At 29.5% G+C, this 24,375-nt stretch overlaps 4 protein-coding genes across 5 annotated transcripts; 3 read left to right on the forward strand and 1 right to left on the reverse strand.

Annotated features, from left to right (window-relative positions):
- Positions 1-5,633: 5,633 nt before the first annotated feature.
- LOC105426865 (uncharacterized) lies at positions 5,634-6,563 on the reverse strand. Of its 2 annotated transcripts, XM_011638266.2 has the most exons (4): positions 6,423-6,563; positions 6,189-6,350; positions 5,943-6,101; positions 5,634-5,801 (listed from the first exon to the last, which is right to left on the reverse strand). In XM_011638266.2, exons 2-4 carry the CDS (start codon positions 6,250-6,252, stop codon positions 5,740-5,742), a joined length of 285 nt encoding a protein of 94 aa, XP_011636568.2. In that variant the 5' UTR covers positions 6,253-6,350; positions 6,423-6,563; the 3' UTR covers positions 5,634-5,739. The 2 variants fall into 2 exon arrangements, with proteins under 2 accessions (XP_011636568.2, XP_011636567.2); XM_011638265.3 differs by lacking the exon at positions 6,423-6,563 and having other exon boundaries at positions 6,189-6,416.
- Positions 6,564-7,535: 972 nt separating this feature from the next.
- On the forward strand, positions 7,536-12,758 carry LOC112552603 (uncharacterized). Its single transcript, XM_025218205.2, has 8 exons — positions 7,536-8,654; positions 9,431-9,550; positions 9,693-9,810; positions 10,058-10,319; positions 11,001-11,117; positions 11,915-12,005; positions 12,126-12,262; positions 12,425-12,758. Exons 1-8 carry the CDS (start codon positions 8,511-8,513, stop codon positions 12,594-12,596), a joined length of 1,161 nt encoding a protein of 386 aa, XP_025073990.2. The 5' UTR covers positions 7,536-8,510; the 3' UTR covers positions 12,597-12,758.
- Positions 12,759-13,734: 976 nt separating this feature from the next.
- LOC148937696 (uncharacterized) lies at positions 13,735-18,250 on the forward strand. Its single transcript, XM_089070982.1, has 9 exons — positions 13,735-13,878; positions 14,203-14,322; positions 14,463-14,580; positions 14,894-15,155; positions 15,535-15,648; positions 16,427-16,517; positions 16,639-16,775; positions 17,270-17,402; positions 17,486-18,250. Exons 1-9 carry the CDS (start codon positions 13,735-13,737, stop codon positions 17,531-17,533), a joined length of 1,167 nt encoding a protein of 388 aa, XP_088927108.1. The 3' UTR covers positions 17,534-18,250.
- A 1,113-nt stretch (positions 18,251-19,363) lies between these two features.
- On the forward strand, positions 19,364-23,977 carry LOC148937697 (uncharacterized). The gene is made up of 9 exons (XM_089070968.1): positions 19,364-19,507; positions 19,837-19,956; positions 20,098-20,215; positions 20,420-20,681; positions 21,085-21,198; positions 22,000-22,090; positions 22,213-22,349; positions 22,849-22,981; positions 23,065-23,977. The coding sequence occupies exons 1-9, from the start codon at positions 19,364-19,366 to the stop codon at positions 23,110-23,112; spliced, it is 1,167 nt and encodes a 388-aa protein (XP_088927094.1). The 3' UTR covers positions 23,113-23,977.
- The last annotated feature ends 398 nt before the right edge of the window (positions 23,978-24,375 follow it).

Raw genomic sequence — 24,375 nt, forward strand, 5'->3', positions numbered from 1 at the left:
TTCTTGCGACACGTGTAACGGGATAACCGATAACGAGACTGCCCGATCGGGTGATTGTCATTTGAACCGAAAATTCGCGTGTCGTAACGATCGTAACGGTGCAGCGGAAGCGTGCACAAAAAGCGCATCGCACAGAGACATCGCGGTGCTGCTCGACGTACCGCGAGAAATTCGACGGCCCGGTCTACTGGCACGGAAATTTGCGCCTCTCTTTTTTTTTTTTTTTTTTTTTTTTTTCATCGCAAATAGTTTCCTTTGCTCCGTCGGAATCTCTTCGCCGGGCTAAAGGAAATTTCGCTGCTTTGCGGCTCCCAGCGGCAGCGCTCCGCGGACTCGACGCGCCGCGCGACCGTCGCGTGATCGTGAATGCATTTGCAAGCATTGCAGATTATCTTCGCGTAGCCTATTTCCTGAAATAGCTAGAGTTTTCTCCACGACCTCTACCTCGCAAGAGTTAAGATAAATTCGGTTATTGGGTCGAGAAGTCGAGCGGATTTCAGAAATAATATCCGCGCCGCTTTCTATAGCTTTCCTCGGGACACCTTATTCCGGCCAAATGTGTTTTAACGGAAAACAATCGATGCACTTAAGAAATCGATGAGTGAATTTGTGCGAATTCGCATTTATCTATGTACATCGTTAATCGGGTAATGATTCTCAAAGTAAGTTTTTCAAACAACCGCAAAATATTATTCCTTGTCCTTGATGATATTTATATCTTGATTGAAGAAAAAAGAGAAAGAGAGACAAAGGGGGAAAATTTCCAGTTTCTCTTTTTAAAATATTATGTTGTTCATATAATATATATTGTTTTGTCGTAACATCGTCATTTTAATTAAATCCTATTAACAACACAATGTAACATTATAATTAATAAACATGTGTGTATTCCATTATCTTCATCTTTATTACCTCTACTTTAATTAACACATTAATGTATATTAAAAAAAAAAGATTGTAGACGTAATTCTTGACTTTTGATGAGTGTCTGGTGGAGTAACACAGATAGGATGGTTTTCAATCAGTCCAGTCACGTCAGTATCTGAACTTTAAATCGAAGATCGTGGTCTCGCGGTTCATAATTTATAATTATATTCGACAAAGAAGCCTGTTACACGCTCGCGTGGCAAAGTTCATCAGCTGCAGCGTGGTTGCAACGTCTGTTGACGGTGCAACAAGTCGGGTTAACAGCTGTTTCGGGCGCATATAGTTATGTGCACGACGACGCTGGTGCTATCGCACTTCGATTTGGCCCAAGTCCAGGCCGAGTTTACGAGGCTTTAGTGAACTTGGGGTGTCACGTCTGTTGAATAGCAGGCCGTACTATCAATCGCGTAAGCGTCCGGGCTATAGAAAATGAAGTTTTTCGCAAGTTTGAAAGGTGAATGCAACCAAGAATGCAATCTCGATTGAACAAACTGACTTCCCCTCGCTGTAGCCAATATATGATAATGCGACGACGAAAACATGCATAATTCATTTTGATGAAATATCAGATATTGCATTTTCTTGTAATTCTAATGAATTTCTAATGAAATTGTAAGGAGATACTTACGCAAGTATCTCCCGTAACCGGAGAGCTGCATGATTACGGATTTGTAGTTGAGTTATGTCAGAAGCGTTTTTTGCTTACGTATAAAATTCTGTTCGCAGACCGACCTAATATGTATCGATTATTGAAAAATACGGACGTAAGCTTCGGCTTTACGGTCCTTTCGGGCCTGCGATATTTCGAATCTGCACTGAAATGTCACGTTTTCAGATACGAGCACGTGTGTCCTAATGGCTTATTACGAGGCGTACGATACGTCCTACGACTCGCGAATCAATAAAGTTCGTGTTACACACGATACGAGCACATAATTATTAACTCTTTTAAAGCCGCGCATTTTTCTCGAAGGAAAAAAAAAGTTGTCGCGCAGTAGCGACATATATATATGTGAATTTTGCGCTATTTGTGGAAGTTACAATGTAACATATGCGTATACATAGGGTTTTAAGGGATTATCTCGATCGCGCTTAGCAGAAAATTTATGTTCTATCATCGACCACAAAATGATTACTTTTGTTCCTTTCTTTTTTTTGCGAGGTTAAATCGGTTTTTAGCGAAACTCGTAAAATTCAGAGAATTGCGCTTGGACGCTAATATTTATACAAAAGCATCAATTACAACATTCTTGTATGTTGCTTTTTGCAGAAATTGTATTTGTCACGTGTATTTAATATTTAAGTTTAAACGATGTTTTTTTTAATTCTATTATATAAAAGATATTCCAGATAGAAAAATATGTTTTAGTGCAAATAGACATGTGAGAATTTAATGTTTTTGTCAAACATGAAATTTTTGAAGAAATGATATAGCACCGGTCATTAATTTCAAATATTTATATAAAAAATGGGTAAAGTTCTAGGACACTGAAGAGATTAATGTAATTCGATTCATCATACGTCAAATATAAGAGATAAAGAGAAATATAATACATTTATACAATCAGAAATAAATGTTTCAATTTATAATAGGTAATGATTTAATACGTGAAATATCGGCTGTACATGTCTCGTTTATTGAAAATATAATTTTTTTTTATAAATCATTCGCGATAATTAATAATTGGAAACTTTCGGAAAAATCTGTTTACTTAGAACTAACAAAGTTTGAGAGTCTTGCAGTTTCAACAATGTGACGCCCGAAAAATTTCTTCTTTAGGGGCAACGAGGTTCAAAGACTTCATATAAAAGGCCGACAGCACAGGAAAGCTTGAAAGGATAGCCAGACGGACTGACAGGACATTGAGCAAATAGGAGATCAAATCACGAACTGAGGGCTTTTCCTCTTCAAGACGTCTCTCATCGCCAATATATCACTGAACGGATATATGACATTCGAGCGAACGTTAAAGTGGAACGTTTTAACACGTTTATGAGCATGCTCAATCACGGTCACTAATAATTGAGATTAATCGTGATCTAATATGACATTACGTTTGCACTGACAGATGGTTTTTTAAATTTCCTACATTTTTTCCTCTCTTTTCTCTAAAGCGTGTGCCTTTTCTCCATCTTAAAAAGTTTTTACATAAAAAGATATTACCTTACCTCGAATATTATCGTATAAAAAAAGAAGGAGAGATAAAAAGAATTATTTCGATTTATATAAGGAGTAAGTTTAGATCATTAAAAGAAAATGATCGATAACCGTGCGAAAATAAAAATTAAAGTGAAACTTACTTTCGTAAGCGTCAAGTCACTGGAGTCTGAAAGATTTTTTTTTTTTTTTTCATGAAGAACAAAATAATCTTACATCATAAAGTGATACAACTAAGCATAGATCTCGGCATTTTCTTATGATCCCAACTTACCTCAGGAACGTAGACAAAGCGTTGCCGGAGGAAAAGCTGAGAAACGGGGTCCGAGACATGCACCGTCCTGAACGTTAAGGACCCGTACAGGTCCTCAATTCCTTCTTTCGATTTCGTCCACGCTCTGGCACTTCTCGCGACGCACTCTCCCTTTCTTTCGCTCTCTTTCCTTCTCTCCCTCTCTCTCTCTCTCTCTCTCTCTCTCTCTCTTACTCTCTCGCTCTCTATCTCTCTTGCTTTTTCTATATCTAACTGCAGCGACAAGTGGCAGCTTCGACTATCACGTTTGACTATCGTTGTACTAGCTCTTTCTCCCGGCGGCTCTCTGCCGCGCTATCACAGTGGCTTTACTGCCGCGATTTACTTGAACGAGACCCGGACGTGGCTGCCGATATGTCGCGGGCTCATTGATCTCACGAGGTGACCGGGGGGGGCACGCGACGATGTGCACGCGAGGACGTACCCGAAGAGAATTTTGGGCAAAGAGCGAAGCAAAGCGAAGCGACGCCGGTGCGAAACGCTGACTGAACCACTGGCGAGGCAACGGGGGTTGCTCCGTACCGTGTGCTCCGTCTCCCCCTGCTGCTCTCACCCTCTCGGTCGGCCTTCTCTCTCATCCTCTCTCCTCCTCCTCCTCCTCCTCCTGCTCCATCACCGAGCATCCCTCCTCTTTTCTGGCATCTCTCTCGCCCCCTTTTCATGCGCGCGTTCGTTCGCTCCTCGTCGCGCCCCCGCGACGCGTACGATCCTACGCTACGCCGTCGTCCTCGCCGGGTTGTAATAGCGTACACACGCAATACAGGGTAGCACCATCAGCACACACTGCGCGATCCTACGATCCTGCGCCCTAACCCGCAGGAATATCGCAGGAGGTCTATTCCCTCCCTTTCCCGCGCGCTATAAGTCATCGATGAAATTCGGGTTCCCCCCAACGGCGGGGATTCTTAATCGGGGCGCGATTTCGCGCTTACCGTTGCGTTTCGCCAAAATCACGATCACGAAGGTTCGTTTGATATCGTTCTTTTTTTTTTTTTTTTTTTTTCCAAAGTTTCAGAAGTCGCGTAGAAGTGATCGAAACCCTTGAAATAAAGTTTCTGAAATAAGTTCTTCACGAAGGCACGATGATTATTCGAAATCGATTCAACAGTTGTTAAATACATAAATTGCTTTAATACTCTCGATTTCATGATTAGATTTGAATTTTATAATATTAATAAATTTATTAAAAAAGATCTTTTCACATATTAAAAATTAATATCTTTTTCATATAATTGTTGGATTCTTCGAATATCGACTTTAAATTAGAGATATCGATTTGAAATGAGATTGAGAGATAAAAGTATCTTTAAGCGAAAAAAGAAAACACCGCCACTCACGAGAATGGCGATATGTGGGCAAACAGTTTGCGGTATACTATAAACGAAGAACATTAAGGGAAATAACCATAAGTCGGAATTATATGATACGAGGCGAGAAGTCGTCCTGCGTTGTAATCTTCCAACGCGGCACGCAAAGGGCTCCATCGTGGAACGCTGAGCAGGAAATTTAATGCCGAAAAATGGGAATAGGATATCGAGGGATAAGAAAAAGCATAAGTCGAATGACTTGGCGCACTAGAAAAAGGGGGACTTCCTTCACGGAGCTCCAAAAATAAAATCACTACGGTACAACAAAGCGAAACAATTCAAAAGACACTCGGGAGACTTTCAAAGAACGTGCGAATGAGGACGTTCTTTAGATATTTCCGTGAGATTTTTGCATGAAATGAAAGAAATCGGAAATTAATTTCCGCGAATTTATAACTAAATAATCATCAACTTGCATCGTATAACTTATCGGTATAGAAATTCTTCGCGAGTTGTGGGCGCGTATACGTATGCGCTTTAAAGATTTCTAAAGATCAAGAAATTGAATGATGTCCCGATAACATGCCGAGAATATAAAAGGAACGTACGCTCGTCATATCTCAAACCGCTATCGAGCGTCGATCGCTTCGCCTTTACTGTACCGTTACGTGAAAATTTATGATTATGATTCTACAGAATTTGTCATCGTGATTGTAAGTTCAATACATCTGCAATACAAACGATGGTAAATACTTTAGAGAACGTTACACAAAATTGAATCACATCATCGGGAAATTATTTGTAAATAGTTTAATTATTTGTAAAATACTGTAAATGGTTCTTTGCGTTGTATAAATTGGATTTTATGAAACAATCGATTTATTGAAAATAGAGCTAATTCCATAAAGGGAAAAAGAACTATAATCAATAATTTATATTTATATTTATTGGAATCATAAAACTACAATGGAAGGTTAGATCATAACCAACTGCGTACCTTCATAGTGTGCTAGTGAAATATGTTAAATGAAAATTTAGTAATCAAATTTCGAAGTGTGACGAATCTTCAGAACTTCCGGATCGTCCGGTCTGAAAACTAAAGTATTGGCGAAATTAGCATCAATCAAGAGACGCTTTATCTCAGCTACTGAGAATCTACTTTATCGACGGACAAGCATGATTGCATAACAATCGTAAAGCCTAAATAGTCAATTCGAGAATATTTTCAATTACTTACTTGTTATCCGTTTATGATATTTCGGAGTTAGATCTTGCGTCAAGCAAGAATATCCCGCGTAAATAGCCAAAGCGGTCCCTCCAAAAAGGTAAAACATAGATCCCATTATTACTGGGATCTCTGTCCATCCCTTGCGCCAGAAAAATTTAATCTTCGTCCCTGAAATGAAATCCGATCGAACGAATATATCTGCGTATATCGTATATTCTACGTGTCTCTACAAAACAAAATGCGATTCGATCTTACAAGCGCTGGTCCCACGCAGACGATTGAGATCCTCAGCTGTCTTCCATCGCGTAGCGACTTTCATCGTCGTCGAATCAGCTTAGTCCAAATAGGCACGAATCAGTCACGCTCGTCGAAATTCGCGATCACCAATTCTCGTTGACACACACGAGTATCACCAATCTAAAAGGGGAAATTCAATGGGGCGACTCAAACGCATGAGGTTAGGAACAGAAGAAACGAATCAGCTGTTACCTTGCTTCGCGTACCGCGACACACTTGATGATAAAAGAGTCCACGTCGATATTGTCGCGGCACATCCTTATCCAATACACCAAGCATGGGCACACCAAGATTTTTTTTTTTTTTTTTTCGGGGAGGGTTTCTATCAATTCTATTGACACAGTAAGCAGCAATTTTTTACGTTAACGAATTTTGCGCATAATTTTAGATATATTTTCGAGCTTAGAAATATTTCCTCGTCTCCGATTTTAAACGAAAAGAAATATTAGATTTCGTAAATCGTAATTTTTTTCCCTCTTTTTTTTTCTTTCTTTTTCAAAAATTTTCCTTACGTATCATACATTATTAAAGCTTAAAACGGAAATTCCAGAAATTACTTATATGGTCACAACGGGGGAGGAAATAATACTTTATGTGATAACAAAAAATTTACTCAAAAGTCAAGAGAAAAGTTGTTATTTTATAATTAAAAATAAAAAAATAAAATACAGTTGCCCTTAGAAAATAGAGGGTGTTGTGAAAAAGTTTAGTTTTCCTGTGATTGGTGAAAGTAAAATAAAGAGATTATTTTTTTTTTAGTTTTTGAGACAAAAAAATTTAATGATGCTAGTTAAAATTATGTCACATGACAGGAATGAAAAAGTGAAATTTAAATGCGAAAAAACGCGTGGCATATCAGTCATTTTCGAGACATGTCACTACGCTATCGATCATAAACAATGTGATAATTCATATATCTTTTGATATTAAAAATATAGAAATCTCAAAATATAGATATCTCATAAAAATGCTATATCTAATAGGAAAAATATCACAGCATAACAAATTTTTTCGTAAAACATCATCCTTTAAAAATAAAATAATTTCAATACTAATATAAAGCATAATGCACAGATTTTATAACAAAAAATAATAGAAAAATTTATGAAACATTATGAAACATTCATTTTTTACTTACGTTAACCTCATACTTAAATCGTTACTTACATGTATTTCCAATTTTCTACATTTATATTTTAATCCTTTACATTTTTAATAATGTTTCTTTATATTACTGTGTTTTATATTTATATTCGCTTTTTTATGTTCCATATATATATATATATATATATATATATATATATATATGTTTATGGCTATTAATATCCACATAATAAGATATTTGATTTAATTATTGTCTGATTACAAAAATTCACATATAATTGTATAATCTGAAAATTTAGTTAATGTATTTTCTGTTTTATATATTAATAATATAATTCAGATTTCTTTATAGTTCGACATTACATAAAAATACTTACAATTTGTAAAATTGGTTATTACATTATTTTAAGAAAAATGTATTAAAAATAATAAAATTAATAAAAAAGCTGTTAATATAAATTGTACCTTGAATATAATAATATTATCTGAAATTAATTGTTTACAAATTGTGCCCTATTCTGTTTACATTTGTTAATGATCACATTAAATACAAAAATATTTTTCTTGTTTATCTTATTTGTGTTTGTAAATATAATTATAAATTTATTTTAAAATAATTATAATAAAACAATTAGATTTTGCATTTCAAGTTTCTTTCTTAAATAAATAAAGTATAATTAACTAAATAAATAAAATATCGCTGTTTTCACAATACAACTTGCATCACACATTTTCTGTGAAAAAATAATTTTCGTGACGTTGTTTGAAAAATAAAGAGAGACAAAAGAATTTTGACCAAAAGAAAAGTGTCTGTAAAATTGCAAAAAGATACTTTGGAACAATAATTTATTATATTATTATTACCAAAGAAAGAAGAAGATTGCACTTCATCAATTTTTTACGCTCATCTGTGCTTTTCCCATGATTTGAATTTACAACGTTTGAGGAAATAAGACATTTGACGATATAGATTGATATAATTTAATATAATTGCTTTCAACGAAAAGTACTAATACATGTACAAAATAAAAGGATAATTTGCAGCTTTTTTTCGCTGAGGGAAGTAATAGAATTTTCTTGTGTCAGATAATAGAAGAAAGATGATTGAGACATGTTTTATATTCCATCAAGTCTCAAACATTTTCTCAGTCGTCATCTAATTCCCAGAATATATAAATGGAGCTCGTTCTGGATCAATATTATAAATTGAACCGTCAGGTATTGTCCATATATGGACTATGGCCTTATCAAAATACGACAACCGCTTGGATTACGCGAACGTTTGCAATTTTGTTTATGTCTTGGGCTACATTCGGCCAGGTATACTGATAAATATGATAAAAAGCAAATTTTTTGGTTTCTAATTTTTTCGTGTACATTATTATAATATATTATATTATAATGTTATATATAGAGAAAAGTCGCCAGTAGTGATATAGGTCTTCTAAAGAGACATTATTATTATTATCCTATTTTTCGAAAATTAAAAATAATACTTTATTAATATTATAAATCCATGATCTGTTTAGATGACTAGATAAATAAAAACCCTTAATTCATATATTTATGATTTGTTTCTACATAAAATCAGGTTTTTTAAATATGAAAATTAAATTCTTGTTTTCTCTTATAAATTACACAATTTAACTAATAGTGAGTAAAAATATATATAAAATAACTTCAAGAAACTACAAACTATAAAATGATCTATAATAACTTCTTGAAATTATTTTATTTCATTTTTATTCTTTTCTCTTCTTTATTTTTCTTATAATGTGATTTTAAATATAAAATCGGGATATAACGTAAACTGGCATCTAGTATTAGTGACTTTTATTGATAGTATCAGTGACTTTCTTGTATTCATTAATATTATAATATAGGACTTTTTACGTTTTAAGTATAATTATTAAATTAAAATTTATTTGTTTAGAAAAAAATATACGTATATAATATAATATATATTAATTAAGTATAAATATATGTATTTCATAATATTTAATTAAATTAGTATACAAAACAGAAACAAATTTTTATTTTCTATAATAATTGTAAAGCAAAAAAAATTTTAAGTAATCAAAGATATGTCTTTTTAGATATTTAGGATTTGTCATTCAAAATTAACAACAGATTTTATACTTGATTGTCTACCTATTATCATACCTAATATTGGTGCGATAGTTCAAGTCGTAAATCGTATAATAATCAATGACAAAGTAAGAGATGTGATGTATCAATATAGTTTCTGTATTCAAATATAGTTTCTGTACAATTGATCTTTATATAATATCGCGAAAGAAAGATTATAATTGCGTCTTCGCTACTATTTCGCAAAACGAATGAACACTTAATTTGCAGCTAAAAAGTTTATTCAATCAAATGAAAATCCATTGGGCATGCGCGAGATCTCAAAATGAGATTGAAATTTTGCAAACAACCGCAGAGAGCGCAAGAATAACAACGAAATTGGTTTTACGTAAGTAAAATTTCGATCTTATTATTGCAAATTGGGGACGTCTATTGTTTTACATCTGAATCTATTTTATTAAAATTTCTAATATTTTATTACAACGTCCTTTATTAATATTTGTATCTCGTCAGAGGTTTCATATTGAGATTTCAAAGTTCAATCATTTCAAGGTTCTTTTTTATATGATAAATATATATAGCGGATATATTTTTTGATTTATTGATTTTTCATTAATTAATTTTTCATCTTCCAGTTTACCTGTTTCTAGGCGCAACTACGTACATGTTTAGTACACTAATCCCGCAAATTCTAGATGTATTTCTACCGCTCAACGAATCACGTTCTCGCGAGCATCCATTCCATGCGGAATGGTTTCTTAACGAAGAAAAATATTTTTACGTTATTCGATCGTTAATGTACATCGCTCTCTTGTTCATTTTAGGAGTAGTCCTTGCCAATGGAAGTGTATTTGTTGCTTACATGCAGCATGCCAACGGAATGTTCACCATATTAGGGTACTGCCTCTATACATATACTTTATCGCATTTTGCACACAATGTGTATTTTATATTTTTTTATTTAACACATTTAATTTATAGTTTAATTATTTATAATATCAAGTACTTTTATCAGGTACTATTTTATCATGAGAAATATTTATATGAGTGCATGCTTATAGAATTTTTTTCAATTGTTAAATATTTGAAGGGGAAAGAAGAATAAGATGATTCATTGGTTCAATCATTTTTCTTAATTTTTATAATAACATGAAAATGATGATGATCTATTTCTTCAAATTTAACTATAGCTTTGCTTTTGTAATCTATAAAAGTTGAAAAATTTATATATTTATTTAAAATTTTTGAAAAGTTATATTTTTTATAAAAATATCAGTTTTATCATCCGATCCCTATATGTGAGTAAAATGATTTTTGACTCTACTTAGACTCTACTGTCAAATTCTTATATGCTATTAGCTTTTTAGAAAAATTTGCAATTTGTTTTCTTATTTCTTTTTCTCCTATCGCATAGCAAGGATTCTAATTAACGTCGCATTAAAAAAAAATGTCCCGATGCACGATTTAAATGTTATCATTATATTTAAAATGGATTTCAAAATATAAATTTATGTACTTGTTTTTGTACTAAATTCTTAATTCAAATTCAAAATATTTTGCTTTGCGCAAATTATATAGACATCGTGCAGAGCAATCATTCAATGGCGATAAACATCTATTAAAAAATCGATCTATCCGTGAAGAAGATTATGGAAGAATTGTTGTCTTTATTGAAGATCATCGCAACATTTTAGAGTCAGTAATCATCAGTATGACATATGATATATACATTTAAGTATGACAATCGAGAAGTTACTGAAATTAAACGACATTGGTCATTTTGTAACGTATGAAGAAAAATGAATTGAAAATCTGTTGAAGAAACTCGAATTTTTATTAACAACTCATCGTTTTTATTCTACATAATAAATATACATATTTGAAATTGTAAGAATAAATATAAAATCTAACAATTTAATTAATTAATCTTAATTCAGTGATCTATATTTCAAAATAATAATTTAAATTTACTTAATATTCGAGATATTTTTAAAAATTATCAAATAAAATTTATAACATTAATAAATGTGCTTTTATAAAAAATTCTAAGTTCTTTACTCGTGGAAATATTTACTTCTGCAGATTTTTAAAAATCTCATTAATTTACAACCAATGCATTATTGATCATTTTTTAAAATATTTATTTCTACAAGTTTATAAATATATATTTCTTTTGTACTATATATTAATAAAAATAAGTGAATAAATAAAGCAATATTTAACTTATTCCATTCTCATGATATTTAACTCATCAAAATAATAATTGTTTAGTTTCAACAAACTTTCTTGCTTGTCATCCCATATAGAAAACAAATATTTTATATACATTGGTACGCACATTTTCGGCATAATAAATTATTTTATTCAATCATTCTTTTAGGTACGTTTTTACACCAAGTAAATATGTAACACCGCAAGTATCAATCTTATCGAGATTAAATCGTATTAATCGTATTAATAATTTTTGAATATCTTTTTTTATGCAATCCAAGATTTGTGGACATTATTCAGTCGTGTTATGGCTTGAGCCTCTTTCTCGAATTTTTAAGTTTAATGATCCTGATAGGCGCTACATTGGTACAAGTGAGTGTCTTACATTAATTACTAGAAATAATGAGTACTGTCGAGCAAAATCGCGGTAAAATCGCGTTGTGATGAGAAAAAATAAATTAAAAGACAATCAGGGTAGTCACTGTTGTTTAGATAATTAAGTTCACCGGACTGTCGGACCGGTCATTTAGATCTGTACTTTATATCGCTGGACAATTAATGTACATGTTTATGTATAGCTATATGGGTCAGCAATTAATTGACACGAGTACGCAATTATTCATGAAGATGTGAGTATCGTAAAACGCACGTAAATCGATTAATATGTGCATACCCGTATTTTAACAAGCGATATTTTATTAAGATGCAAGTATTCCTTTCACTTTTGCTATCTGCTCTCATTGAAAAGTCATGCGGATCTTGATATATGTCGACGCAAAACTCTGTTTCAGATATTATATAAAGTGGTACAATATATCTGTGTGGAAGCAAAAGTTAATGTTATTTGTTATGTTAAAATGTATGCGTACGCTCAGCATTAATGCATATAACATCTATATTTTTAGCTTAGAAAGTTTTTCGACGGTAAGTGACGATGACACTGATAATAAATTAAAATCATAAAATTTTTTTCTCGCCGATAATGTTAATGCAAATGTGTCTTGTTTCAAGATTGTGCAATCGGCTGTGTCGGTTGGTATGTTGTTGAGACATGTATGAAACGTTGTATATAAACAATTTGTGAAAATTATGTTATATGTAGTCAATATATATGAAATTATCGTATATTTGTTGTGAGACTCGAGCATCGCTTTACTCCCTAAATCGATCCTAAATTGATATAAAAATAACTGCCAATATGTAAAAGTTAATTCTTTTCTCTTTACATAAAATCATAACATTTCTGCATTTTCATACTTTATCGAAAATATATATATATACATTATATATATATATATATATATATATATATATATATATATACATATTAACATTTTTTTATGCGTTCGTATTTCTGGCGATTATAGTAAATTGAATATAAAATTATCACTTATTTTTCGTAATAGTACACAAAATTCTTCCAAGATAAAAAAATTGCATTTCAGAAAATTTGAATAAATGCATAACTTAAATAAATAAATCTTTTGTGATATACAGTCAGATATCATGTAAAGCTTATAAACAATCCTTCACTTGTCCAATCCATATTTTTCACTTTCATAAAAACTCTGTAACATGTTACTCGATAATAAGTAAAAAACTTCGCGACCTTCTTTTATAAAAAAACTATTTAAGAATTATTATAATTAAGTAACTAAAGCTTGAATCAGAAAATTTCAAGTATATATTTATTTCTTTTACGAATAAGTAAAATATCTTTGTCATTATTATTTTCAAGACAATTCACATTATTCTTCTATAAAAAATAATTTTTTCTGGTAACATCATAATCGTCGTTCAAAAAATGGAGAGAGAAAGGAATTTTGAGGAAAAACATCTAGAAAATAATAGAAAATTATTCCCCGAATTAAAACTTGTTGGTCTTACCATTTTCGAGAAAAAAGCATATTACACTTCATCAATTTTTTGTGTTCATCTGTATCTTTCCCATAGTTTGAGTATAATAGTTGAGAAGGTATAACACTTAAGAAGTCAAATCGTTACAATTTATGTAATTGCATACAAAATGTGTGAATACCCATTCAGCGTATTCTTTCAGATCTCAAATATTTCTTCAGTCGTCGTAGAGTCTTCGAAATAAATGGAGTTCTCTTTGGATTGTTACTATAGACTAAATCGCCAGATGTTATCTATATATGGATTATGGCCTTACCAAAACGCAACAAATGCTTGGATTAAGCGAATAATCTCAATTTTGTTAATGATTTTTGCTGCAATTTGTCAGGTATTTTACTAAATCTGATAAAGTAAATTTTTTCGCCCAATTTATTTTTCTTTTTAATTAGTATACTTTTATATATATATATATATATTACTCTAACATTATAAAACTCCATGTATTTATTATATATTCTAGAGCTTTTTATGTCATATAACAATTCGAAAACGATTATTAAAAAGATTTTATTTATTAGGACACGAATGTATAATTATTTATGCACATTAAAGTTTAATTCAAGTTACTAAGCGAAATAGAAAAATAGAAATTTACTTTTATTTTTTACAATTCAATGAAGAATAACTCCGAATAACAGAAGATCTTTTCTAGGCAATTAAAATCTGTATGACGGATTTAACAATAGATTTTATACTTGAGTGTATACCTATTCTAATTCCTAATCTTATTGCAATATTACAGTTTATAAATCGCATAATAATTAACAATAAAGTAAGAAATATAATGCATAAATTAGTAATTCTCGTGTAGCTTAATAAAATATAATACATAATATTATATGCAACTTATAAAAAATTATGTAATTTTATTTCTGTATTAACTTTTATAAGGGTTGAGTATTTGATTTGCAGCTAAGAAGTTTATGTGATCAAATAAAAATTGATTGGAAATGTGCAAGATCTCAGGATGAGATTAAAATTATGCAAACAACTGCGATGAACACACAAATAATAATAAAATTATTTTTGTGTAAGTGAAACTCGACATGCGCCTGTGTGCATATATATATATATATATATATATATATATATATATATATGTACACAGGCGCGCGCGCGTGTGTGTGTGTGTGTGTGTGTGTGTGTGTGTGGGTGTGTGTGGGTGGGTGTGTGTGTGGGGGTGTGTGTGTGTGTGTGGGTGTGTGGGTGTGTGTGTGGGTGGGTGTGTGTGTGTGTGTGTGTGTGTGTGTGTGTGTGTGTGTGTGTGTGTGTAATATTATATAACTTGAGCATATAACTTGATTGATTTTAATCTATTTATTTATCAGCTATTTATTTTTCAGTTATTTCGTTCATAGGTATATGCATGCATATGCTTAGCACATTTCTCCCACAAATTCTCGATGTATTTCTGCCATTGAACGAGTCACGTTCTCGCGAACCTCCGTTCCATATAGAAATGTTCGTGGACCAGCAAAAACATTTTTATACCGTCCGACTTATAATGTATTTTTATGTTGTATTAATATCGGGAGAAATTCTTGCCAATGGGACAATGTTCGTCGTTTATATGCAACATGTCAGCGGAATGTTCATTATACTGGGGTACTACCTATACATGCATATTTTAATACATTTTTAGAACATGAATTTTATGTGTTATACTTGACATTTAATGTACATATAGTTTACGATATCGCGCTCATATATAGATTTCGCTATTTTAATCATGAAAAATATCTATGTATATACGTATTTATGTGATTGATTTTCTATTTATTAAATGACCAAAAATGTCTGATAATGATTAAACTTATCAGTGTCATCTCGAAAAAAAGCTTGTTTCGTTTAAATGTTACAGTCGCGTTTAAAAATTACGTTTTATAAACTAAAGATCATGCACTCATATTTGCATCTTCAATTCCAACATTAAAAAATTTGCATATCGAAAATTTATTCACCTGCTTTGCAAAAATTTACACAGGCATCGTGCAAAGCAATCATTTAGCAATGGACAATTGCCCAAGAATCGACCCAACCATGGAAAAAATTTTAGAAGCATTGCTATTTTTATAGAAGATCATCACAATGTTTTACAGTCAGTAAATATTAGTAATATTTGTTTTCTTGTATGTGTAGAATAATAATCAAGCAGTTATGGAAATTAAATAATAGTTACTTTATAACATACAATTTGAACAAAATAAATTACTCTGCAAAAATAGACAACTCTGCAAAATCAATCAAACTTTTATTAACATGTTATGCAAAAAAAATTTAAATTTCTTAGACTAAATATTAAAATAAGAATAACAGTTTAATTGATCAATATAATTTAATGATTTATATTTCCAAAATAATAATTTAACCTCGAACAATATTAAAAGATTTTACTTAATAATTTAAAATTAGTAAATAAAACTTATATTACACATTGATTTGTTTTAATAATTGTTATTACAGAAGTTTCTATCAGATTTTCATGAAAATGTCCATGCAGACTTCTGAACAAATTACTAAACTATGTAATTGCGTTGTTTATTAGTCTTTTATAATGTTTATTTTTATAAGAATATACAAAATTCATATTCTTTTATACTATATACATAAAATAACGTATCTTGTTCGCAAAATTTAATTCAATTTTGTTTACTTATTATAAAATAATAAATTTTTATTTACAAAACTTCTTGATTATCATTCAGCGTATAAGTTAAATGCTGCATGCGCTTTTTATAATCGTAAATATAAAATAATGAATCGTTTCTTTTATGTACGTTTTACATCGGGTAAATATGTGATATTGCAAATATCAATTTATCTTATCGAGATTACAATCCTATTATTAATGTGCGAACATTTTCCTGCGATCCAAGGTTTGTCGACCTTATTCAGTCGTGCTATGGTTTGAGCCTCTTTCTCGAATTTTTAGATACAGTAATACTGATAGGCTTCACAATGGTACAAGTGAGTGAGTTTCATATAGAATGTTCGAATTAATATAGTATACCACAGAATAAATTTAATGAAATAAATCATAAAAGAGTCGTTGAGAATTAATTGAAAGGTAATTATATTACTGGTTTAGATAATTAAGTTTACTGGAACATTGTACCGATCTATTAGATGTTTATTTTATGTCGTTGGACAATTAACTTACATATTTATGTATAGCTATATGGGTCAACAATTAATTGATATGAATACGCATCTGTTCCAACAAATGTGAGTATTATGAAATAAATATGTTAGTTACGTATGTTGTATTCACGATTGCCATCTTTAGAACTCTAGTTTACCGAAAATCTGTTTATTCATTATATCAATCAATTTAAAATCAGTATTAATTATTGTAATGTTCCTTTAAAAAACAATTATCAAAAAATAAACTTTTTGCCAGAGATTTTGAAAACTAGAGTAAACAAAATCTACATATGTATGTATATGTATATACATATTCTCTCTCTTTCTCTCCCTCTCTCTCTCTCTCTCTCTCTCTCTCTCTCTCATAAAAAACTCAAAATTTAAATGATTAGTCAGAGATTTCTGTTTCCGGGAGATTCAAAAAGCAGATTCAAAAAGTCTTCAGAAGAAAAGATAGATGGCAACCATGGTTGTGTTCCATATAAATCAATTAATAGAATTAGTTATAAATATTCTTTTATTTTTTTGTTTGACATTATTATGAACTTACGCAGACTTTGATATATATCTTATAGATATTATACAAAATGGCATAATATATCTATATGGAAGCAAAAGATGATGCTATTTGTTATGTTAAAATGTATGCGTATGGTTACTATTAATGCGTATAACATTTTTATTCTCAGTTTAAAAAGTTTTTCAACGGTAAGCGAAAATGGCATAAATGATAAATTAAAATTAAGAAATGTTTTCTATGACAATAATATTAATACAAATTTTGTTTCAAGATTGTGCAATCGGCTATATCGGTTTGTATGGTGCTGAGACAAATATAAAGCATTATTTATAAATAATTTTAGAAATAGTGTTTGTATCATTGTAAACATATATATAAGAATAAAAATAAAGAAAAGATTACATAGTAAATTGCACATTGTTTACCGCGTCATTCCCAAAGCCCTATTTTTTTCATTCATTTATTAGATTTATTAATATTGGGAATCCTGTTTTAGGTTCGGTTAACCAAAGCAAAATTTAATGAAAAATTAATATCATGTTTGAGAGAATATGAGAGCAATCACTAATGCAAATAGTGATCTTTGATTTTAAAAATTTTAAATTAAGAAGAATGATAATAAATTAAGTTAAATATTTAAACAACATAACTAACTAAAATATAATACACTAAAATAACTAACTAAAATATACTAAAGTAATATACGAAAATGACATAATAATTAATTCTAGAAAATGTTGAAACTCATTTAATTCGGCAATGCTTCAAAAAAGTTCACTGCATCATGCAAAATGTGTGGTAAATTAACTATAAATCCTTCCCTTTAAAAAAGTTAGATCACATGAAAACTAATCATAGAAGAAAGAAAAAATGAAATTAAATATTCTTAGTTATCACCTTACTTTAATATCAAGAATCATTACGCAGATTGTTGCCTTGGTTGTAGGTCTGTCAACATATTTCATGGGCAAACAGGACTAGAGTTGCATTTATGTCTAGTTTATCATATTATTCAATTTCCAGAAAAAAATAAAAATACAGAAGAAGATAACGGACGTGTAATGATGTTACAAATAGATGAAAGGAATAATGCAGTTAGCAGTTTTTAAGAGACTGGTGCTTATCAACTCGAAGAAAGAAAGAAAAATATAAATAAATATATTTATGAATATTATTTCTTCAGCTTCTATGATTCAAATATAACAAGTTATTACGTTCAAAGTTTTAAAAAACGCAAACTTGAAATTTGATTACAGTTGCGAAAATTATAATCAGATACTGAATGCATATGTTAGTAAAATATTACTATGTTACTTTAAATGTTAAATAAATATAACACACCTTACAATCTAAATTTAATGAAAAAATATATATTAAAATTTTTTTATGCGTTCTTATTTCTGGCGATTATAGTAAGTTGATCGTAAAATCATCATTTATTTTTCGTAATAGTACACAAAATTCTTCCAAAATAAAAAAATTGCATTTCAGAAAATTTGAATAAATGCATAACTTAAATAAATAAATCTTTTGTGATATACATTCAGATATCATATAAAGCTATAAACAATACTTCACTTGTCCAATATATTTTTCACTTTCATGAAAACCCTGTAACATGTTACTCGATAATAAGTAAAAAACTTTGCGACCTTCTTTTATAAAAAAACTATTTAAGAATTATTATAATTAAGTAACTAAAGCTTGAATTAGAAAATTTCAAATATATATTTATTTCTTTTACGAATAAGTAGAATATCTTTGTCATTATTATCTTCAAGACAATTCGTATCACATTATTCTTCTATAAAAAATAATTTTTTCTGGTAACATCATAATCGTCGCTCAAAAAATGGAGAGAGAAAGGAATTTTGAAGAAAAACATCTAGAAAATTATAGAAAATTATTCCCCGATATAAAACTTGTTGGTCTTACCATTTTCGAGAAAGAAGCATATTATACTTCATCAATTTTTTGTGTTCATCTGTATCTTTCCCATAGTTTGAGTATAATGGTTGAGAAGGTATAACACTTGAGAAGTTAGATCGATGCAATTTATGTAATTGCATACAAAATGTGTGAATACCCATTCAGCGTATTCTTTCAGATCTCAAATATTTCTTCAGTCGTCGTAGAGTCTTCGAAATAGATGGAGTTCTCTTTGGATTGTTACTATAAATTAAATCGCCAGGTGTTATCTATATATGGATTATGGCCTTACCAAAACGCAACAAATGCTTGGATTAAGCGAATAATCTCAATTTTGTTAATGATTTTTGTTGCAATTTGTCAGGTATTTTATTAAATCTGATAAAGTAAATTTTTTTCGCCCAATTTATTTTTGTTTCTAATTAGTATACTTTTATATATATATATATACACATTACTCTAACATTATAAAACTCCATGTATTTATTATATATTCTAGAACTTTTTATCATATAACGATTCGAAAACGATTACTAAAAATATTTTATTTATAAGGACACGAATGTACCTATAATTATTTATGCACATTAAAGTTTAATTCAAGTTACTAAGCGATATAGAAAAATAGAAATTTATTTTTATTTTTTACAATTCAATGAAGAATAATTCCGAATAACAGAAGATCTTTTCTAGGCAATTAAAATCTGTATGACGGATTTAACAATAGATTTTATACTTGAGTGTATACCTATTCTAATTCCTAATATTGTTGCAATATTACAGTTTATAAATCGCATAATAATTAACAATAAAGTAAGAAATATAATGCATAAATTAGTAATTCTCGTGTAGCTGAATAAAATATAATACATACTATTATATGCAACTTATAAAAAATTATGTAATTTTATTTTTGTATTAACTTTTATAAGGATTAAATATTTGATTTTGCAGTTAAGAAGTTTATGTGATCAAATAAAAATTGATTGGAAATGTGCAAGATCTCAGGATGAGATTAAAATTATGCAAACAACTGCGATGAACACACAAATAATAATAAAATTATTTTTGTGTAAGTGAAACTTGACATGCGCCTTTGTACATATATATATATATATATATATATATATATATATATATATATATACATATATATATATATACAAAACATGTGTGTGTGTGTGTGTGTGTGTGTGTGTGTGTGTGTGTGTGTGTAATATTAGCATATAACTTGATTGATTTTAATCTATTTATTTATCAGCTATTTATTTTTCAGTTATTTCGTTCATAGGTATATGTATGCATATGCTTAGCACATTTCTCCCACAAATCCTCGATGTATTTCTGCCATTGAACGAGTCACGTTCTCGCGAACCTCCGTTCCATGTAGAAATGTTCGTGGACCAGCAAAAACATTTTTATACTGTCCGACTTATAATGTATTTTTATGTTGTATTAATATTGGGAGAAATTCTTGCGAATGGGACAATGTTCGTCGTTTATATGCAACATGTCAGCGGAATGTTCATTATACTGGGGTATTACCTATACATGCATATTTCAGTACATTTTTAAAACATGAATTTTATGTGTTATACTTGACATTTAATACATATAATTTAGTACATATAATTTACGATATCGAGCTCATATTTAGATTTCGCTATTTTAATCATGAAAAATATCTATGTATATACGTGTTTATGTGATTGATTTTCTATTCATTAAATGATCAAAAATGTCTGATAATGATTAAACTTATTAGTATCATCTCGAAAAAAAGCTTGTTTCGTTTAAATGTTACAGTCGCATTTAAAAATTACGTTGTATAGAATAGAGATCATGCACTCATATTTGCACTCATATTTGCGTCTTCAATTTTAACATTCAAAAATTTGCGTATCGAAAATTTATTGACCTGCTTTGCAAAAATTTACACAGGCATCGTGCAAAGCAATCATTTAGCAATGGACAATTGCCCAAGAATCGACCCAACCAGGGAAAAGATTTTGGAAGCATTGCTATCTTTATAGAAGATCATCACAATGTTTTACAGTCAGTAAATATTAGTAATATTTGTTTTCTTGTATGAGTAGAATAATAATCAAGCAGATTATGGAAATTAAATAATAGTTACTTTATAACGTACAATTTGAACAAAATAAACTACTTTACAAAAATAGACAACTCTGCAAAATCAATCAATTTTTTTATTAACATATTACGAAAAATAAATTTAAATTTCTTAGACTAAATATTAAAAAAAGAACAACAGTTTAAATGATCAATATAATTTAATGATTTATATTTCCAAAATAATAATTTAACCTCGAACAATATTAAAAGATTTTACTTAATGATTTGAAATTATTAAATAAAACTTATATTACACATTGATATGTTTTAATAATTGTTATTGGAAGATTCTATCAAATACTTTTCATGAAAATGTCCATGCAGACTTCTGAACAAATCACTAAACTATGTAATATTAAACTATGTAATTGCGTTGTTTATTAGTCTTTTATAATATTTATTTTTACAAGATTATACAAATTTATATTCTTTTATACTATATACATAAAATAACATATTTTGTTCAAAAAATTTAATTCAATTTTGTTTACTTATTATAAAATAATAAATTTTTATTTACAAAAACTTCTTGATTATCATTCAGCGTATAAGTTAAATGCTGTACGCGCTTTTTGTAATCGTAAATATAAAACGATGAATCGTTTCTTTTAGGTACGTTTTACATCGAGTAAATATGTGATATTGCAAATATCAATTTATCTTATCGAGATTACAGCGCAATCCTATTATTAATGTGCGAATATTTTCCTGCGATCCAAGGTTTGTCGACCTTATTCAATCGTGCTATGGTTTGAGCCTCTTTGTCGAGCTTTTAGATACAGTAATACTGATAGGCCTCACAATGGTACAAGTGAGTGAGTTTCATATAGAATGTTCGAATTAATATAGTATACCACAGAATAAATTTAATGAAGTAAATCGTAAAAGGGTCGTTGAGAATTAAATTGAAAGATAATTATATCACTGGTTTAGATAATTAAATTTACTGGAACATTGTACCGATCTATTAGATCTTTATTTTATGTCGTTGGACAATTAACTTACATATTTATGTATAGCTATATGGGTCAACAATTAATTGATATGAATACGCATCTGTTCAAACAAATGTGAGTATTATGAAATAAATATGTTAGTTACGTATGTTGTATTCACGATTGCCATCTTTAGAACTCTAGTTTACCGAAAATCTGTTTATTCATTATATCAATTAATTTAAAATCAGTATTATAATTATTGTAATGTTTCTTTAAAAAAAATTATCAAAAAATAAACTTTTTGCCAGAGATTTTGAAAACTAGAGTAAACAAAATCTACATATGTATGTATATGTATATACATATTCTCTCTCTCTCTCTCTCTCTCTCTCTCTCTCTCTCTCTCTCTCTCTCTCTCTCATAAAAAACTCAAAATTTAAATGATTACTCAGAGATTTCTGTTTCCGGGAGATTCAAAAAGCAGATTCCAAAAGTCTTCAGAAGGAAAGATAGATGGCAACCGTGGTTGTGTTCCATATAAATCAATTAATAGAAATATTTATAAATATTCTTTTATTCTTTTGTTTGACATTATTATGAACTTACGCAGACTTTGATATATATCTTATAGATATTATACAAAATGGCATAATATATCTATATGGAAGCAAAAGATGATGCTATTTGTTATGTTAAAATGTATGCGTATGGTTACTATTAATGCGTATAACATTTTTATTCTCAGTTTAAAAAGTTTTTCAACGGTAAGCGAAAATGGCATAGATGATAAATTAAAACTAAGAAATGTTTTCTATGACGATGATATTAATACGAATTTTGTTTCAAGATTGTGCATTCGGCTGTATCGGTTTGTATGGTGCTGAGACGCATATAAAGCATTATTTATAAATAATTTTAGAAATAGTGTTTGTATCATTGTAAACATATATATAAGAATAAAAATAAAGAAAAGATTATATAGTAAATTGCACATTGTTTACCGCGTCATTCCCAAAGCCCTATTTTTTTCATTCATTTATTAGATTTATTAATATTGGGAATCCTGTTTTAGGTTCGGTTAAGCAAAGCAAAATTTAATGGAAAAATAATATAACGTTTGAGAGAATATGACAGCAATCACTAATGCAAATAGTGATCTTCGATTTTGAAGATTTTAAAATTAAGAAAAATGATAATAGGTTAAGTTAAATAATTAAGCAACATATGTACCTAACTAAAATGTAATACACTAAAATAACTAACTAAAATGTAATATACTAAAATGACATAATAATTCATTCTAGAAAATGTTGAAACTCATTTAATTCGGCGATGCTTCACAAAAGAAAAAAAGTTCACTGCAACATGCAAAATGTGTGGTAAGTTAACTATAAATCCTTCCCTTTAAATAAATTAGAAGATCACATGAAAACTAATCATATAGAAAAAAGAAAAAATGAAATTAAATATTCTTAGTTATCACCTTACTTTAATATCAAGAATCCTTACGCAAATTGTTGCCTTGGTTGTAGGTCTGTCAACATATTTCATGAGCAAACAGGACTAGAGTTGCATTTACGTGCAGTTCATCAAATTATTCAATTTCCAGGAAAAAATAAAAATACAGAAGAAGATAACGGAGGTGTAATGATGTTACAAATAGATGAAAGGAATAATGCAGTTAGCAGTTTTTAAGAGACTGGTGCTTATCAACTCGAAGAAAGAGAGAAAAATATAGATAAATATATTTATGAATATTATTTCTTCAGCTTCTATGATTCAAACATAACAAGTTATTAAGGACAAAGTTTTAAAAAACGCAAACTTGAAATTTGATTACAGTTGCGAAAATTATAATCAGATACTGAATGCATATGTTAGTAAAATATTACTATGTTACTTTAAATGTTAAATAAATATAACACACCTTACAATCTAAATTTAATGAAAAAATATATATTAAAATTTTTTTATGCGTTCTTATTTCTGGCGATTATAGTAAGTTGATCGTAAAATCATCATTTATTTTTCGTAATAGTACACAAAATTCTTCCAAAATAAAAAAATTGCATTTCAGAAAATTTGAATAAATGCATAACTTAAATAAATAAATCTTTTGTGATATACATTCATGTAACATATAAAGCTTATAAACAAT

Source organism: Pogonomyrmex barbatus, unplaced genomic scaffold (genome assembly GCF_055798465.1).
Source record: "Pogonomyrmex barbatus isolate J1 unplaced genomic scaffold, ASM5579846v1 scaffold11, whole genome shotgun sequence".
Lineage (NCBI taxonomy): Eukaryota > Metazoa > Arthropoda > Insecta > Hymenoptera > Formicidae > Pogonomyrmex > Pogonomyrmex barbatus.